Below are 15,348 nucleotides of genomic sequence, written 5' to 3'. Positions count from 1 at the left end.
CATCGTATAACCTCTCAACCCACAAAGTTTAATTTCAGCTCCTTGACCACTTGTGGGTAGTTCACTTTCTTTATCAGGCAGTGTATTTTTAATTAACAACCAACCAGAAAGTGTGAGTTAATTTACCTGCAGTTTAACTGTTGCCATTGCTGGTTGTGAACAAATGTATTGATTTCTAGGCACATTTTCATTCAGTTATGTTTGTGTTGGAAGTAACACAGAAAAAATGTAGCTGCTAATTTATTTATTATGTTATAAACATAATTAGTGCTTAACAAAAACAGCGTTCTTTCCATTACACTGTTAGAATGTAATAATGGCTGCAAACAGAAGACATCACAAAATCACTACTATCATGAACAGTACACACACACACACACACACACACACACACACACACAGGTTTTAGAGATATTGTGACTCGTATTGCAATCTGATACATTTTGTAGCTCCAAGTGCAGCAGGCACACAAAACACATTAATTTCACTCTGCCGAGTGTCAGTCCACCTCGCAGTATCGAACATCTGACAACCTGTCACTCTCGCCGCACAGGTGAACGCGAGCGTCTGGCTGTCACCTGGTAATAAAGATTCCAGTTCGTTCGCGTAACCGTGTCTGCCGGTCTGAGAATTCCCAACTACGACTGACACCCGTGCCGGGAGCACTGCAGTACAGGCGTGCGACTCTACGACAGATTCTCGGTGTGGTGCCCACGGGCCCGCTTGCACAGTCGCGCCCTCTCGATATCCACGTCCGGGTAGTGCTTTCTCACAGCTTCGACGTCCATATCTGGGAAGCGCTTGAACAGATGAGCCACGTGGTTGAAATCCCTCCTGCAACATAAGGTAGAAAGAGAGACGTTAGAAACTTTACAGCCACAGAGATGCTGTGTGCCCATTCTGAGATTTAGCTGCTACAATGAGAAATAGATAATTATTTAATACTATAGTGTCGTGCAACTAACGAGGCAGCTGCATGATAGCTTACACACAGAGGCAGAGAGAGAGAGAGAGAGAGAAAGAGAGAGAGAGAGAGAGAGGGAGAGAGAGAGAGAGAGGGGGAGGGGGGGGAGAGAGAGAGCGGGAAGGGGGGGGGAGGGAGGGAGAGAGGGAGAGCGAGAGGGGGGGGGGGAGGGAGAGAGAGAGAAAATAATTTGCAGAGTCACCAGTGCACACACTGTATCCATCCCACACCTCACTCTCTGGCCTTTGTTTGCCATGGTTAAGTGGCATAGAGGCATCGTAAAATGACACTACTGGCTGGGTCGGACAGTATTCCTTGCCTCTATCACCCCCACTACCCACCTTTTTACGTGCACAACACTATGAGGTTTAGTGAAGTATACAACATCTGCATTTCTGTACTCTAGTAAACCCTGAATTCTTTAAAGAACTGAACTTCCATGTATCAAACAGCTTCAATCATGTACTTACTCCACAAATGAGTTAAGTATTTGCCTTTAAGCATGTAAATGAGGAAAAGTTAAGGAAAGGGTTGATTTTGCTTTAAGTTTATTGGAAGTAGCTAAGTGCTCTCATTTTCAAATACTGGGAGAACAAAATCAGTCTATTTGCTCCTCATCAGTTACACTGCCTCAAGACAAACACAGTTTCTGATTGTAATACTTGTCTTATTGTGTTACACTTTTTAAAATAATCTTATCTCCCTTAACAAGCAGGTTAGGAAAGCATTTTAAACAGAGTCAATAATTATGCAAATTACTGAAATCACATTTTTGTTGCCCCTACGCTGCACCTGGTACCTAGTTTCAGAAAAGCATTTTAGTAATATACTGTACTTTTTTAGAAATACAATTCAGTATTATATTTTGGAGTTGGGGCTGGTAGACAATTAGCATTTGTGGATATAAATAAGAATTATTTGTCTCGTTAGAAGTCAAAAAGATAATTCTGCGAGTCATTTTTTGAGCAATAATTACACATCAGTAATGCATAGTTCATTGTTTAAGGTGAAGATTGTATAATCATTTACATAAAACAAGATTCTAAGGAAAAACATATTATGTAGAGTTAGAAATACCCAGATGTCACTTTGTATGTGCGGATTCAAAACTGAAGTCAGATTAAAATTATTTGACAGTTGACGTTTGTCACTTACAATTACAATGTTGCCAAATCTGTTAAAGGTGACACACGAACGTGGCAGGTCACTTCTAATCTCAGAAGTGGAGGAGTGCTGTTCGTGTGATGTGGAACAATGTCAGTAGCACCCGCCATCAGGTATGGCAGGAACACAAGAATATATGCCCACAATTGCTTTTATGTGACCAACAACCAAACCACAGTAGATGGTGCATTTCGTAGCCCTGCATTTATCCTCGTGTCCTAATCTAAGTACAATCTCACGACGTGCAAAGTATCCGAGAAAACATCAGTCTACAACCTACGGCCAAACAATTAATCACTCTTGTTTTGTCTGTGCCAATAGTTTGAAGCAGATCTGTATGAGCAAACAAAAGACAGTAAAATGTGAGTTTTATCATTAAAGTGAACTGTAAGTTCTTCCCTTCATTGGTTACCTGAAACTACCCTCACCCTCCTGCTGGCTACAGGAGTTGACACTACACTGACCGACGAGCGGCACATTCCAAATGAAAAGAGAATGATAGGAAGAAAAAATAAGAACAAATAAAAAGAGTCAATCCGTTCATGAAAATGTTGGAACAACAGTTGAAAAATAAAAAATACATTTAAACCATTTAACTGAAAATAATAATTAATGGAGTCAATTTGATAAAGATTTACAAATAATAGAATATTATAGCACCTGAGTAGATTTGAACCCTTAACCTTCTGCACATGAGGATGATGACTTTACCACTGCACTACGACACCACTTGTCATTGTTGTATCACTAATTTCCGTATACAACCAGTGGTGACAATGATTTGCTGCCTTCAAAAAGGCTTCGTGGCATGTAGTACTGTAGGCCGACGTCTGTGACAATAATAACCGAATCGCATTTTGTGGGAAAGAATTCGGCAGTGTCCAGCTACTGCCACATACGAAATGTGCGTATTCTGTTCCCATTGTTTTGTGTGTGTCATTTTTGGGGTGTTTATCGTGTTTAACAAAATGGGAAATAAAAGGGCCAGGCCCAGGACGTCGGACATGAGCATGTCAAGAACAGCCACATGAGGAACTGGAAGTGAGCTCACCATCTGACACAGGAAACAGATCAGGTGTGACATCCAGTGCTCCAATTGGGTGAAGACATTTCTGGAACCCGAAATGTCAACTGCCGAGTAATTTAATAGGACTGTTGTTGTTGTTGTTGTTGTGGTCTTCAGTCCTGAGACTGGTTTGATGCAGCTCTCCATGCTGCTCTATCCTGTGCAAGTTTCTTCATCTCCCAGTACCTACTGCAGCCTACATCCTTCTGAATCTGCTTAGTGTATTCATCTCTTGGTCTCCCTCTACGATTTTTACCCTCCACGCTGCCCTCCAATGCTAAATTTGTGATCCCTTGATGCCTCAGAACATGTCCTGCCAACCGATCCCTTCTTCTAGTCAAGTTGTGCCACAAACTCCTCTTCTCCCCAATCCTATTCAGTACCTCCTCATTAGTTATGTGATCTACCCATCTAATGTACAGCATTTTTCTGTAGCACCACATTTCGAAAGCTTCTATTCTCTTCTTGTCCATACTAGTTATCGTCCATGTCTCACTTCCATACATGGCTACACTCCATAAAAATACTTTCAGAAACGGTTTCCTGACACTTAAATCTATACCCTATGTTAACAAATTTCTCTTCTTCAGAAATGATTTCCTTGCCATTGCCAGTCTACATTTTATATCCTCTCTACTTTGACCATCACCAGTTATTTTACTCCCTATTCCATTAATAGGAATATAGTGAAGAAATTGCTAATGTAAGGCTAAGAAGATACTACTCAACTGATTTTCCGGGAATAATACGTCAGTGCAGTTTGTGGAGAAAGCTAAAGTTCAAGTACAGCAGGGTGATTTTCCTAAATCGGGGCAAACTATGCAAAATTATCCCCGAGCTGGAAAAGAAGCTAAAAAGGTCATATGGAGATATGGCTGGAAATGCATTCCAAAGGAGATACACACACTCTAAGATGGAGATACCGAACTTCGAGAGTGTAGGTTTCAATGTTTGAAAACACACACGAGAACACACTCGGCAAGTGAGAATGTTGTGCCCATACTAGTGTTTTACGAGGGGGGATCATAAAGTAATGGAGACTAACTTTTTTCCGCCCCTAGTACTGCAGCTGGCATGTTGAAATTTCACGCCGATATAGTTTGAAGTCTGTGTGACGAACCAATGACAAAACAGTTCCTGTCAGTAGCTGGTAAGGCCGGATACGGTGGCAGCTGCCACAGAGAATGTTACACACGGTCATCTGACTTAGCCTGTGTTGGCGGGCCACCTGACTGGTGACTATACCGGGATCACAATCAAAGATCATCACTCTTCCAGTGGGAGTACACCCCCTGGAATGCATTTCCAGCCTTATGTCTGTATGATCCTTTTTGCTCCTTATTCTCTCGGCGACCGTTTCCTACATACGGTTTTCATAAGAAAGCATAAGATTTATTAAATGTCAAGATATGATTCAATCAAGTGAGAAAGTAGAAAAATGTTAATAATAAACCTCACGAAGTAACTTAAAGGAGTAAAATTTATTGTAGCTCAACTCCTTAAGAATGTAAAGCTATTAGTTAATTGTCAATATAGCATAAATAATGTGGCAGAGATGCTGCACTCGATCTGTCTTATTTTTGTTTTCGTCAACATGTTAAGATTGTTAGCGTGGGTGTGCCAAACAATCATATTTTGAACATAACTGACCCATGGACCAACGGAGTATTTATTGAGGTAATTAATGAATATTATCTTTTAAAGAGCTTCAGGAATGGAAAATAATACAAGAATTAAAAATAGATTTACATTCTGAATTGGAGCAAACCATACCACCCCGAATGGGGGACTATTTTACCTCCAGAATATTTTACCCAAGAGGACGCCATCATCATTTAATCATACAGTAAAGCTGCATGTCCTCGGGAAAAATTACGGCTGTAGTTTCCCCTTGCTTTCAGCCGTTCGCAGTACCAGCACAGCAAGGCCGTTTTGGTTAATGTTACAAGGCCAGATCAGTCAATCATCCAGACTGTTGCCCCTACAACTAATGAAAAGGCTGCTGCCCCTCTTCAGGAACCACATGTTTGTCTGGCCTCTCAACAGATACCCCTCCATTGTGGTTGCACCTACGGTATGGCCATCTGTATCGCTGAGGCACGCAAGCCTCCCCACCAACGGCAAGGTCCATGGTTCATCTCCGGGCGGGGACTACTCAAGAGGACGTCGTTATCAGGAGAAAGAAAACTGGCGTTCTACGGATCGGAGCGTGGAATGTCAGATCCCTTAATCGGGCAGGTAGGTTAGAAAATTTAAAAAGGGAAATGGATAGGTTAAAATTAGATATAGTGGGAATTAGGGAAGTACGGTGACAGGAGGAACAAGACTTTTGGTCAGGTGATTACAGGGTTATAAATACAAAATCAAATAGGGGTAATGCAGGAGTAGGTTTAATAATGAATAAAAAAGTAGGAGTGCGGGTTAGCTACTACAAACAGCATAGTGAACGCATTATTGTCGCCAAGATAGACACAAAGCCCATGCCTACTACAGTAGTACAAGTTTATATGCCAACTAGCTCTGCAGATGATGAAGAAATTGATGAAATGTATGATGAGATAAAAGAAATTGTTCAGGTAGTGAAGGGAGACGAAAATTTAATAGTCATGGGTGACTGGAATTCGTCAGTAGGAAAAGGGAGAGAAGGAAACATAGTAGGTGAATATGGATTGGGGGGAAGAAATGAAAGAGGAAGCCGCCTTGTAGAATTTTGCACAGAGCATAACTTAATCATAGCTAACACTTGGTTCAAGAATCATAAAAGAAGGTTGTATACCTGGAAGAATCCTGGAGATACTAAAAGGTATCAGATAGATTATATAATGGTAAGACAGAGATTTAGGAACCTGGTTTTAAATTGTAAGACATTTCCAGGGGCAGATGTGGATTCTGACCACAATCTATTGGTTATGAACTGCAGATTGAAACTGAAGAAACTGCAAAAAGGTGGGAATTTAAGGAGATGGGACCTGGATAAACTGAAAGCATAAGGGAACATAAAGGAACAATTGACAGGAATGGGGGAAAGAAATACAGTAGAAGAAGAATGGGTAACTTTGAGGGATGAAGTAGTGAAGGCAGCAGAGGATCAAGTAGGTAAAAAGACGAGGGCTAATAGAAATCCTTGGGTAACAGAAGAAATATTGAATTTAATTGATGAAAGGAGAAAATATAAAAATGCAGTAAATGAAGCAGGCAAAACGGAATACAAACGTCTCAAAAATGATATCGACAGGAAGTGCAAAATGGCTAAGCAGGGATGGCTAGAGGACAAATGTAAGGATGTAGAGGCTTGTCTCACTAGGGGTAAGATAGATACTGCCTACAGGAAAATTAAAGAGACCTTTGGAGAGAAGAGAACCACTTGTATGAATATCAAAAGCTCAGATGGCAACCCAGTTCTAAGCAAAGAAGGGAAGGCAGAAAGGTGGAAGGAGTATATAGAGGGTTTATACAATGGCGATGTACTTGAGGACAATATTATGGAAATGGAAGAGGATGTAGATGAAGATGAAATGGAAGATAAGATACTGCGTGAAGAGTTTGACAGAGCACTGAAAGACCTGAGTCGAAACAAGGCCCCTGGAGTAGACAACATTCCATTAGAACTACTGATGGCCTTGGGAGAACCAGTCATGACAAAACTCTACCATCTGGTGAGCAAGATGTATGAGACAGGCGAAATACCCACAGACTTCAAGAAGAATATAATAATTCCAATCCCAAAGAAAGCAGGTGTTGACAGATGTGAAAATTACCGAATTATCAGTTTAATAAGTCACAGCTGCAAAATACTAATGCGAATTCTTTACAGACGAATGGAAAAACTGGTAGAAGCGGACCTTGGGGAAGATCAGTTTGGATTCCGTAGAAATGTTGTAACACGTGAGGCAATACTAACCTTACGACTTATCTTAGAAGAAAGATTAAGAAAAGGCAAACCTACGTTTCTAGCACTTGTAGACTTAGAGGAAGCTTTTGACAACACTAACTGGAATACTCTCTTTCAAATTCTGAAGGTGGCAGGGGTAAAATACTAGGAGCGAAAGGCTATTTACAATTTGTACAGAAACCAGATGGCAGTTATAAGAGTCGAGGGGCATGAAAGGGAAGCAGTGGTTGGGAAAGGAGTGAGACAGGGTTGTAGCCTCTCACCGATGTTATTCAATCTGTATATTGAGCAAGCAGTAAAGGAAACAAAAGTAAAATTTGGAGTAGGTATTAAAATTCATGGAGAATAAGTAAAAACTTTGAGGTTCGCCGATGACATTGTAATTCTGTCAGAGACAGCAAAGGACTTGGAAGAGCAATTGAACGGAATGGACAGTGTCTTGAAAGGAGGATATAAGATGAACATCAACAAAAGCAAAACGAGGATAATGGAATGTAGTCAAATTAAATCGGGTGATGCTGAGGGGATTAGATTAGGAAATGAGACTCTTAAAGTAGTAAAGGAGTTTTGCTATTTAGGGAGTAAAATAACTGATGATGGTCGAAGTAGAGAGGATATAAAATGTAGACTGGCAATGGCAAGGAAATCGTTTCTGAAGAAGAGAAATTTGTTAACATCGAGTATAGATTTAAGTGTCAGGAAGTCATTTCTGAAAGTATTTGTATGGAGTGTAGCCATGTATGGAAGTGAAACATGGACAATAACCAGTTTGGACAAGAAGAGAATAGAAGCTTTCGAAATGTGGTGCTACAGAAGAATGCTGAAGATAAGGTGGATAGATCACGTAACTAATGAGGAGGTATTGAATAGGATTGGGGAAAAGAGAAGTTTGTGGCACAACTTGACTAGAAGAAGGGATCGGTTGGTAGGACATGTTCTGAGGCATCGAGGGAACACAAATTTAGCATTTGAGGGCAGCGTGGAGGGTAAAAATCGTAGAGGGAGACCAAGAGATCAATACACTAAGCAGATTCAGAAGGATGTAGGTTGCAGTAGGTACTGGGAGATGAAGAAGCTTGCACAGGATGGAGTAGCATGGAGAGCTGCATCAAACCAGTCTCAGGATTGAAGACCACAACAACAACAACACATACCACCCCAGCAGAGTGCCACGTATCCCGATGTGTTTTTACTGACAAATCAGACTCGTGACAGAGAATATTAAAATAAGATGTTATAGAGGATACCACACATACTATGTGGTTTTTTTGTTTTATCTGCATATGCAGAACCGTGCCAAGGAATGACACACGGCTTCAAGATGGGATGGTGATTGTGGAAACTTCACAGCAGTAAGTATCTGTGAATGCAAATATAGACGCTTGTAGCACCACAGGCCTACTCTGGAGAAGTCTGAAGTCCTAAGCAACAGTTGTGATATTTACTCAGACAAATGTAATGTTAATCACTTGTCACACAGATTGTTTCACCCTTTGGATAGACTTCTCTGTGCAGCCTTTGGGTTGAATGTTATCATTTGACAGAAGATTGATATCATCCAGTTGATGTATATGTTTACGAACAATGTACAGGTTATACGAAAGGTGTCTGTATATTCTTCAAGAGCAGTAGAGTAACAACATTACATTTCCTTAAAGCAATAACTGCGCAAGGAGGAGACAAAGTCTATCCTAGTTGCATACAAGGCCACATTCGAGTGGCTAAATAGCGATGTAAAGCGGTATTAAATCTTCATAAATTAAATCACATCCAACAAAAATCAAGAAACCACAACATATGTATCTGGTAATATTTTATCGATTTGGGTGTTTTATGTATTAAGTAATTTGCATTCATACTGTGGGTGGCAGATTTAAGCCCATATTGTGGTAGCACTTCCCAAATCACTTATACAGTACAACCTCACTAATCTGGCCTCTGACGATCTGACTCCCTGCTTAGTCCAACCAGCCAATGCCCGGTGTTTGTTAGGACTTGTTCACGATTCATCGTCTGTGATACGGATCAATAGGAAGTTGACCGTCAGTAGGTGTAGTAGTTTGATTAGTTTTAATACGAAATAACTTGTTCCTAACTCAGTCAATAAGTTTATAGTTCACTCTTTTGTTTTAGAAATTAGTAACGGTGTTGTTCTCACTTACTAAAGTGAGCAAAACTAATTTATGGCATCAAATAAACTTAAGCATGTGAGGATGAGTCTAGCAGAGAAACTGAAAGTGCTTGAAAGATTAGGAAACTTGAGTTCCTTCAAAACATTGCAAGTGAGGTACCAACTTATTTCAGATCCCCCCTATTCTCCAGAATTGGCTCCCAAGGACTACTATTTGTTCCCCAATTTGAAGAAATGGCTGGCAGGACAAAGATTTTATTCAAACAAGGAGGTGATTGTAGCAACTAATAGCTATTTTGCAGACCTGGACAATTCCTATTATTCGGAAGGAATCGACAAATTAGAACAGTGTTGGACGAAATGTATAACTCTAAAAGGAGACTGTGTCAAAAAAGTTTACCCCAAACACGTAAGTCATTTTTAGTTTTGGGTGGACTTTTCAAACGCACCTCGAATAATAATGACCTTGCAGACAATATCAATAGTAAAATCAGGTTTTTGCACATTATACAGTTAATTATAATGAAGTACTATCTGAAGAAGGAAGCTGCATGTTCACTCAGATTTTTATAAGATTCCAGAGTGGTGCAAAAATCGGCAACTTGCTTTAAATGTTTAGAAATGTAAAATTTTGCAATTCGTAAAATGAAAAAACGTACTATCCTATGGCTATATCAATGAGCTACTGTTGTAATCGGCCAACTTATACAAATAACTGGCTGTAACATGAAATGGAATGATCATATAGTATCAGTCATGTGCAAAGCAGGTGGTAGAATTCGTTTATAGGTAGAATACTGGGGAAATGCAATCAGTCTGCACAGGAGATTGCTTACAAATCACTTGTGCAACTGGTTCTAGAATACTGTTCAAACGTGTGGACCCTTACCAGATAGTATGAAAAGGAGATACTGAACGTATACAGAAAAGGGCAGCTCAAATGGTCACAGGTTTGTTTAATCCATGAGAGAGTGTCACAGAGATACTGAAGGAACTGAACTGGAAGACTCTTGAAGATACATGTAAACTATACGGAGAAAATCTATTAACAAAGTTTCAAAAAAAGCAGCTTTAAATAATTACTCTAGGAATACACTACAATCGCCTACATATTGCTCACATAGGGATCGGGAAGATAAGATTAGAATAATTACTGTACGCACAGAGGCATTCGAACAATCATTCTTCTGCACTCCATATGTGAATGGAATGGGAAAAACACCCTAACAATAACTGGTACAATGGGATGTACCCTCTGCTGTGCACATAGTGGTTTGCAGAGTATAGATGTAGATGTAGACATTGAAATATACGGTTCTATCCTACTTGCCGAAGTTTTAAAATCCACGGATGACATGCCAAAAAGTTACAGAAAACCACATCTACATCTATACTCTGCAAAAACCTGAAGTGCATGGCAGAGGGACCTTCCCATCGTACCAGTTATTAGGGCTCTTTCCCCTTTCCATTCAGGACAGACTGCTCGAATGCTGTAATTACAGGGTGTATACGAGGACAAGGAAAAAAAATTCCCAGATTTTTCCCGGTGAAAAATACATTTTCTCCCGGGTGAAAATACACTTTTTCCGTGTTAAGTGACAGCATACTTTCCCTCTGAACTGTAAAACTTGTCCTTTGAATGGATACGGTTTTATATAGCAGCGTAGAATTTCCCGGCACTTTAGAAAACGAAACTCAGGGGAAAAACACGTTTTGGAAAGATCTTTGATGTGCAGAAACATGTACGCTTTCGCGTTACGAAAGTATAAATTCGAATTCCACCAACAGGAAAAGTTAATGGTTTAAATTAATATACATAGTGTTGCTACAAGAAAAGCAAAGCTTTCGCATATAATATTAGTCTCTAAGATTAATAAGCAACAAGAGAAGCTAAGCTTTCACATATAATGTTGATCTGTTTAGCGCATGTTACACTTTAAGATACATCACACAAATATGCCAGTAAATTTTTTAATACCGACATACATCTTTGATCTTCTGGGCTCTAAATTCTTCTAAATGGCTCGTCATCCAAGAGTTGATTTTTAAAGGAGAGCAAACGCTCTGAGATTTAAGAAATTCATCGTACATTCGATCACATGGTTCATAGGAAATTTACTTTGAAAATTAACGCTTTTCGAACAACAATTCGCAATATTTTCCCGCGACCTGTTATAAATAGATTCATTTCAGCAGTCGCCAGAGAGCGCCAGAAAAGGGGCGTCACCGCACTGGCGCAGCTAGTAGGAAGCCCGTATGTTTGTACGTGTAAAACATTAAAAGATCTTCCATTATGTCATTAAGGAAACATAACATAAGAGGATACTCCAAGACCGTCGGAATTTCGTGAACCATACTAAAATGCATACTTCACCTTACAGTGCACATTCGAATGTCAAGATTCCCAATGACGTAGGCCTCGAACTGATATGAAGCTTTTCAGTGTGATTTTCGAGGCGCAAATTTTCTTTTAGTACAAGTACTGTATTATCTCATGTTTGGTTCTTTATTATGGCGTAATGCCATATGTGCTAGGGGATGAAAACGTACACTTGAAATGCAGCGAACAGTTGAAACTAGCCAACTGTGTGGAATTAAATACTTCGTTTCAAATAAATTGACTGCCATTAAAAATTTAAAAAGACTTTTTGAAAATAAGTTCATTTTGTAGCGCACATCTTTCTGAAAAGTCTGATACATAAAACATATATCTTCGATGAAATTTACGACACGGTATTGGTCTTAAGTGTGCAGTGCAGTGCCACGCCTCTTCAAACAATATTCTTATACGGCACGTCACTGCATTTCGCTCTGTGGAACTCAAACATGGATATTTTGTAATGGATGGCATCAAAATATTTCAGGACAGTGGAAATTAAACACACAGGGGCTTCAACTGGCCCTGTCTAGTGTAGCGATCTGGCCAAAAGTTTTCTGTCAAAATTTCACTTTCTTGGATACACCGAGAAGATAATACGTAATCTTTCTTACCTGTTATTCCTGTTAGTTGTTTATTTCCAATCTGGTAGTCTGAATTTCGCTTGTAATTATAACAACGCTGAACATTCGCAAACCAAATCAACCACATAAACAAGCAGCAGTTGGCATTCACCGGTTCGGCTTTATTCCGCTCAGCTCTTATAGCCCCGTCCCATTTTGTCTGCAGGAAACTGTATTTCTAGATGTAATGAGGATTCCTCTGGCAGAAACATCACGAACACTATGCACGCATTCAAAAATCAACTTATAACTCATTCAGAAATCAACTTAGAATGTGTTAAAAAACCAGCAGAGGTGCGTTTCAAAATAATATGAATAATCGATAGACCGACATGCGCTGGATGCTAGGTGCTTTGTGAAACAAGGTTTTTTTCCACAAGAATATTAATTTGCCCCCTCCCCCGAAATTGCCGCCCGGTTAGATACCCCGGTTTTGCATTCTCAAAATCGATGTCTGTGTTAGCGTTCGGATATTGGTCTCGTATCAATAGTTGTGAAGTTATCGAGATTGGAGAATGTTAAACTGATCATTTGTAAACACAATTCTTCCGCACTACCACGCTCCAGCTATAAAGTCAAAGCATTAAGTGTATACTGTAGTTGTGTAATCTACTTACGTGTAATATGGCCAGCAAACAAAGAAAACTGACAATACAGCGGAAACACAATTATTCGGGATTTTGAAGAGAATCGCAATACCTGTATGAAATTATGCGACGTTGCAAAGTAGTACGATTTGGCGCCATCATCTTTGTGTGGAATAATAAAAAATGAGGAGGCTTTATTAAATTTAGAAGCACACGGTTCATGTTCATCAAAAAGGAAGAATATTCCTGAGTCGTCTTTCAAAGCCGTAGAAACTGCTCTTTTAGACTGGCTTCAGGGAATAAGAGTTCCCATAGGTGGGAATTTGTTGCGTAAGAAACTATCTAGCCGGCTGTTAGATGCACTGAAGTTCTCATATCCCATCCTCAGTTTTGGCGATGAGTCGGACAACTGCATCCACAGTCACAAGAGCTTCACGCAACAGCTTTTCCACCTCTGTTATTGTAAAGGACTTGTGGATGCAGCCTCATCGAGAAAAAAAGTAGAGCACGTCGAGAAGCTTATACGAGCAGCACAGACAATAGAAGGCATTATCAGTGGCCATGAACAATTAATGATTTGTCTTGCTGATGACGACGATGTGGTTATGGAGGATTTATATGGCTTAAATAGCCTATTGCGATCTCGGTTATTATTTATTTTGTAAACTACGTACATTATTGATTTTAAAGTACCAGTCGTCAGATGCTTGTTTTTTTGTAGTACAACTAAAAACGAGTTTTTATATACACTGTAACTGCCCAAGCACTTGCATTTACGAGACGGGACGGAAAACTGTATCGTCTGCTGTGTGTATAGAGGCTGCTGTTGCAACATCGCTATAACAGTATAGCCAACCTAACTAGACAAAAAGCGAACTGTCAAGTGCAATGTTTCGTGAGTCGTCTTTCAAAGCCGTAGAAACTGCTCTTTTAGACTGGCTTCAGGGAATAAGAGTTCGCATGGGTGGGAATTTGTTGCGTGAGAAGGTGCGAGAAATTGCACTGAGGATGGGATATGAGAACTTCAGTGCATCTAACGGCTGGCTAGATAGTTTTAAAAAACGTCACAATCTCTCAACCCAAAATGTAAGTGGAGAAAGTGCATCTGTGAACAATGAAAGTGTGGAGCATGTTCACTATTTTTGTATGCAACAAAAGGTGAGTTTGTGATTATGGAGGATTTATATGGCTTAAATAGTTCCAATTTTGATTTTTGAACACTTATTTGGTGCATTTTGACCTAAACCCTTATTTAAGGAAAACCCTATTTTAAGGAACAAATTTTTTGATCCCCTGAGATTCGTTAAAAGGGGTTTTACTGTATGTATGATATCTTTACAATGTTTTGTTCTTGTGCAATAAATAATTGAAAGTGTTCCCAGACTTTAAGTACACCTTGTACAGTTCATCATCACTAGATATACTGCAGCAGACAATCATATTCAGCTACAAGAAGTTCTCTTTAGAGCAGCTGAGAAGGCTGCAGTGGGTAGATGGCATAATACAGTATGAGGGACCAGCGACAGATGGTTTGTTTGGTATGTGCATAGTGACAAAGACCACATAAATTGTGGCCCTTTACTGTGACTGGCAGTTGCATTCTAAAGCAGTGCACCAAAATGATAAACTTCTGTGATAAATATTACAAAAACGTAACAGTGAAGTAACCTGCTTTTCTATGGCATCTCTCAATAGCAGGATATCATTTCATAAGTGTTAATTACCAGCTGAACAATAAACAGTTACTTCAGACAAAGTATTTTGGTGATATTCGGATGGCACCTAATTTGGGTGGCAGGCAAAGTGGTTCAGCTGTCAGATCAGAGCGCAACTATCAGTCTCTAAGGACAGACATGTTGTCTGCTACGATCAGTATTGGTTAAGAACTTAATTAGCAATCTCTGGTTTTGGAACATGTAGCTGAGAACTAGTTTAAATAATCACTATCAAACACACAGTTCATTATTTTGCTTATTCTCTGTAAAAGTACGGAGAATGAAAATTATTTGTGAGTTATAAAGTGAGCTATGATTGTGTAGTTTCTTGTATTCTGCTAATAAAAGTGAGTGGCATACCGTTTAAACAAATCAATTCACAATTTAATTATTTATGCACAACCAGTTCCTCGCTGACAGTTTGTTACAGCCTCAAGATAATGGACTCGTGACCTACGTGCTGTTTTCTGTGAGGGGATAACAACTATAGAAGACTGCAGGTTGGCGAACATTATTCAGAACTTAACAATATAACGAAAAGGACAGTTGCTGATTCAGCGACTCAGCATCCCCACTATATGGTGAGTAGCAAGTATCCGTTTCTTTATACTGTTACATTCCATCCTGAATTTTCCATTGTTTTATTCAGAACTTGTGCATTCCACTAAGGACTGTGGAAGCAAATAGACACCTCATGCGTACTGCAGTCTTAGTACAAATGAAGTCAGTGACATGTCATCTGCGGTAACACAGGGGAGGTATCGAGGAAGGAAATTTTCAAGGGAAGAGATTTATCACACACACACACACACACACACACACACACACA

General features: G+C 39.7%; 1 protein-coding gene across 2 annotated transcripts in view; it reads right to left on the bottom strand.

Moving 5' to 3' along the window:
- Window positions 1–227: 227 nt before the first annotated feature.
- LOC126108508 (39S ribosomal protein L47, mitochondrial) overlaps window positions 228–15,348 on the bottom strand; it is a 62,870-nt gene continuing 47,749 nt past the window's right edge. For both annotated transcript variants that reach the window (XM_049913775.1, XM_049913776.1), the window contains exon 6: window positions 228–834. In XM_049913775.1, coding sequence (XP_049769732.1) covers window positions 687–834 — 148 coding nt within the window. In that variant the 3' untranslated portion in view covers window positions 228–686. The remainder of the gene's footprint in view (window positions 835–15,348) is intronic.

Source organism: Schistocerca cancellata, chromosome 11, assembly GCF_023864275.1.
Source record: "Schistocerca cancellata isolate TAMUIC-IGC-003103 chromosome 11, iqSchCanc2.1, whole genome shotgun sequence".
NCBI lineage: Eukaryota > Metazoa > Arthropoda > Insecta > Orthoptera > Acrididae > Schistocerca > Schistocerca cancellata.
This window is presented reverse-complemented; position numbering and strand designations above follow the sequence as displayed.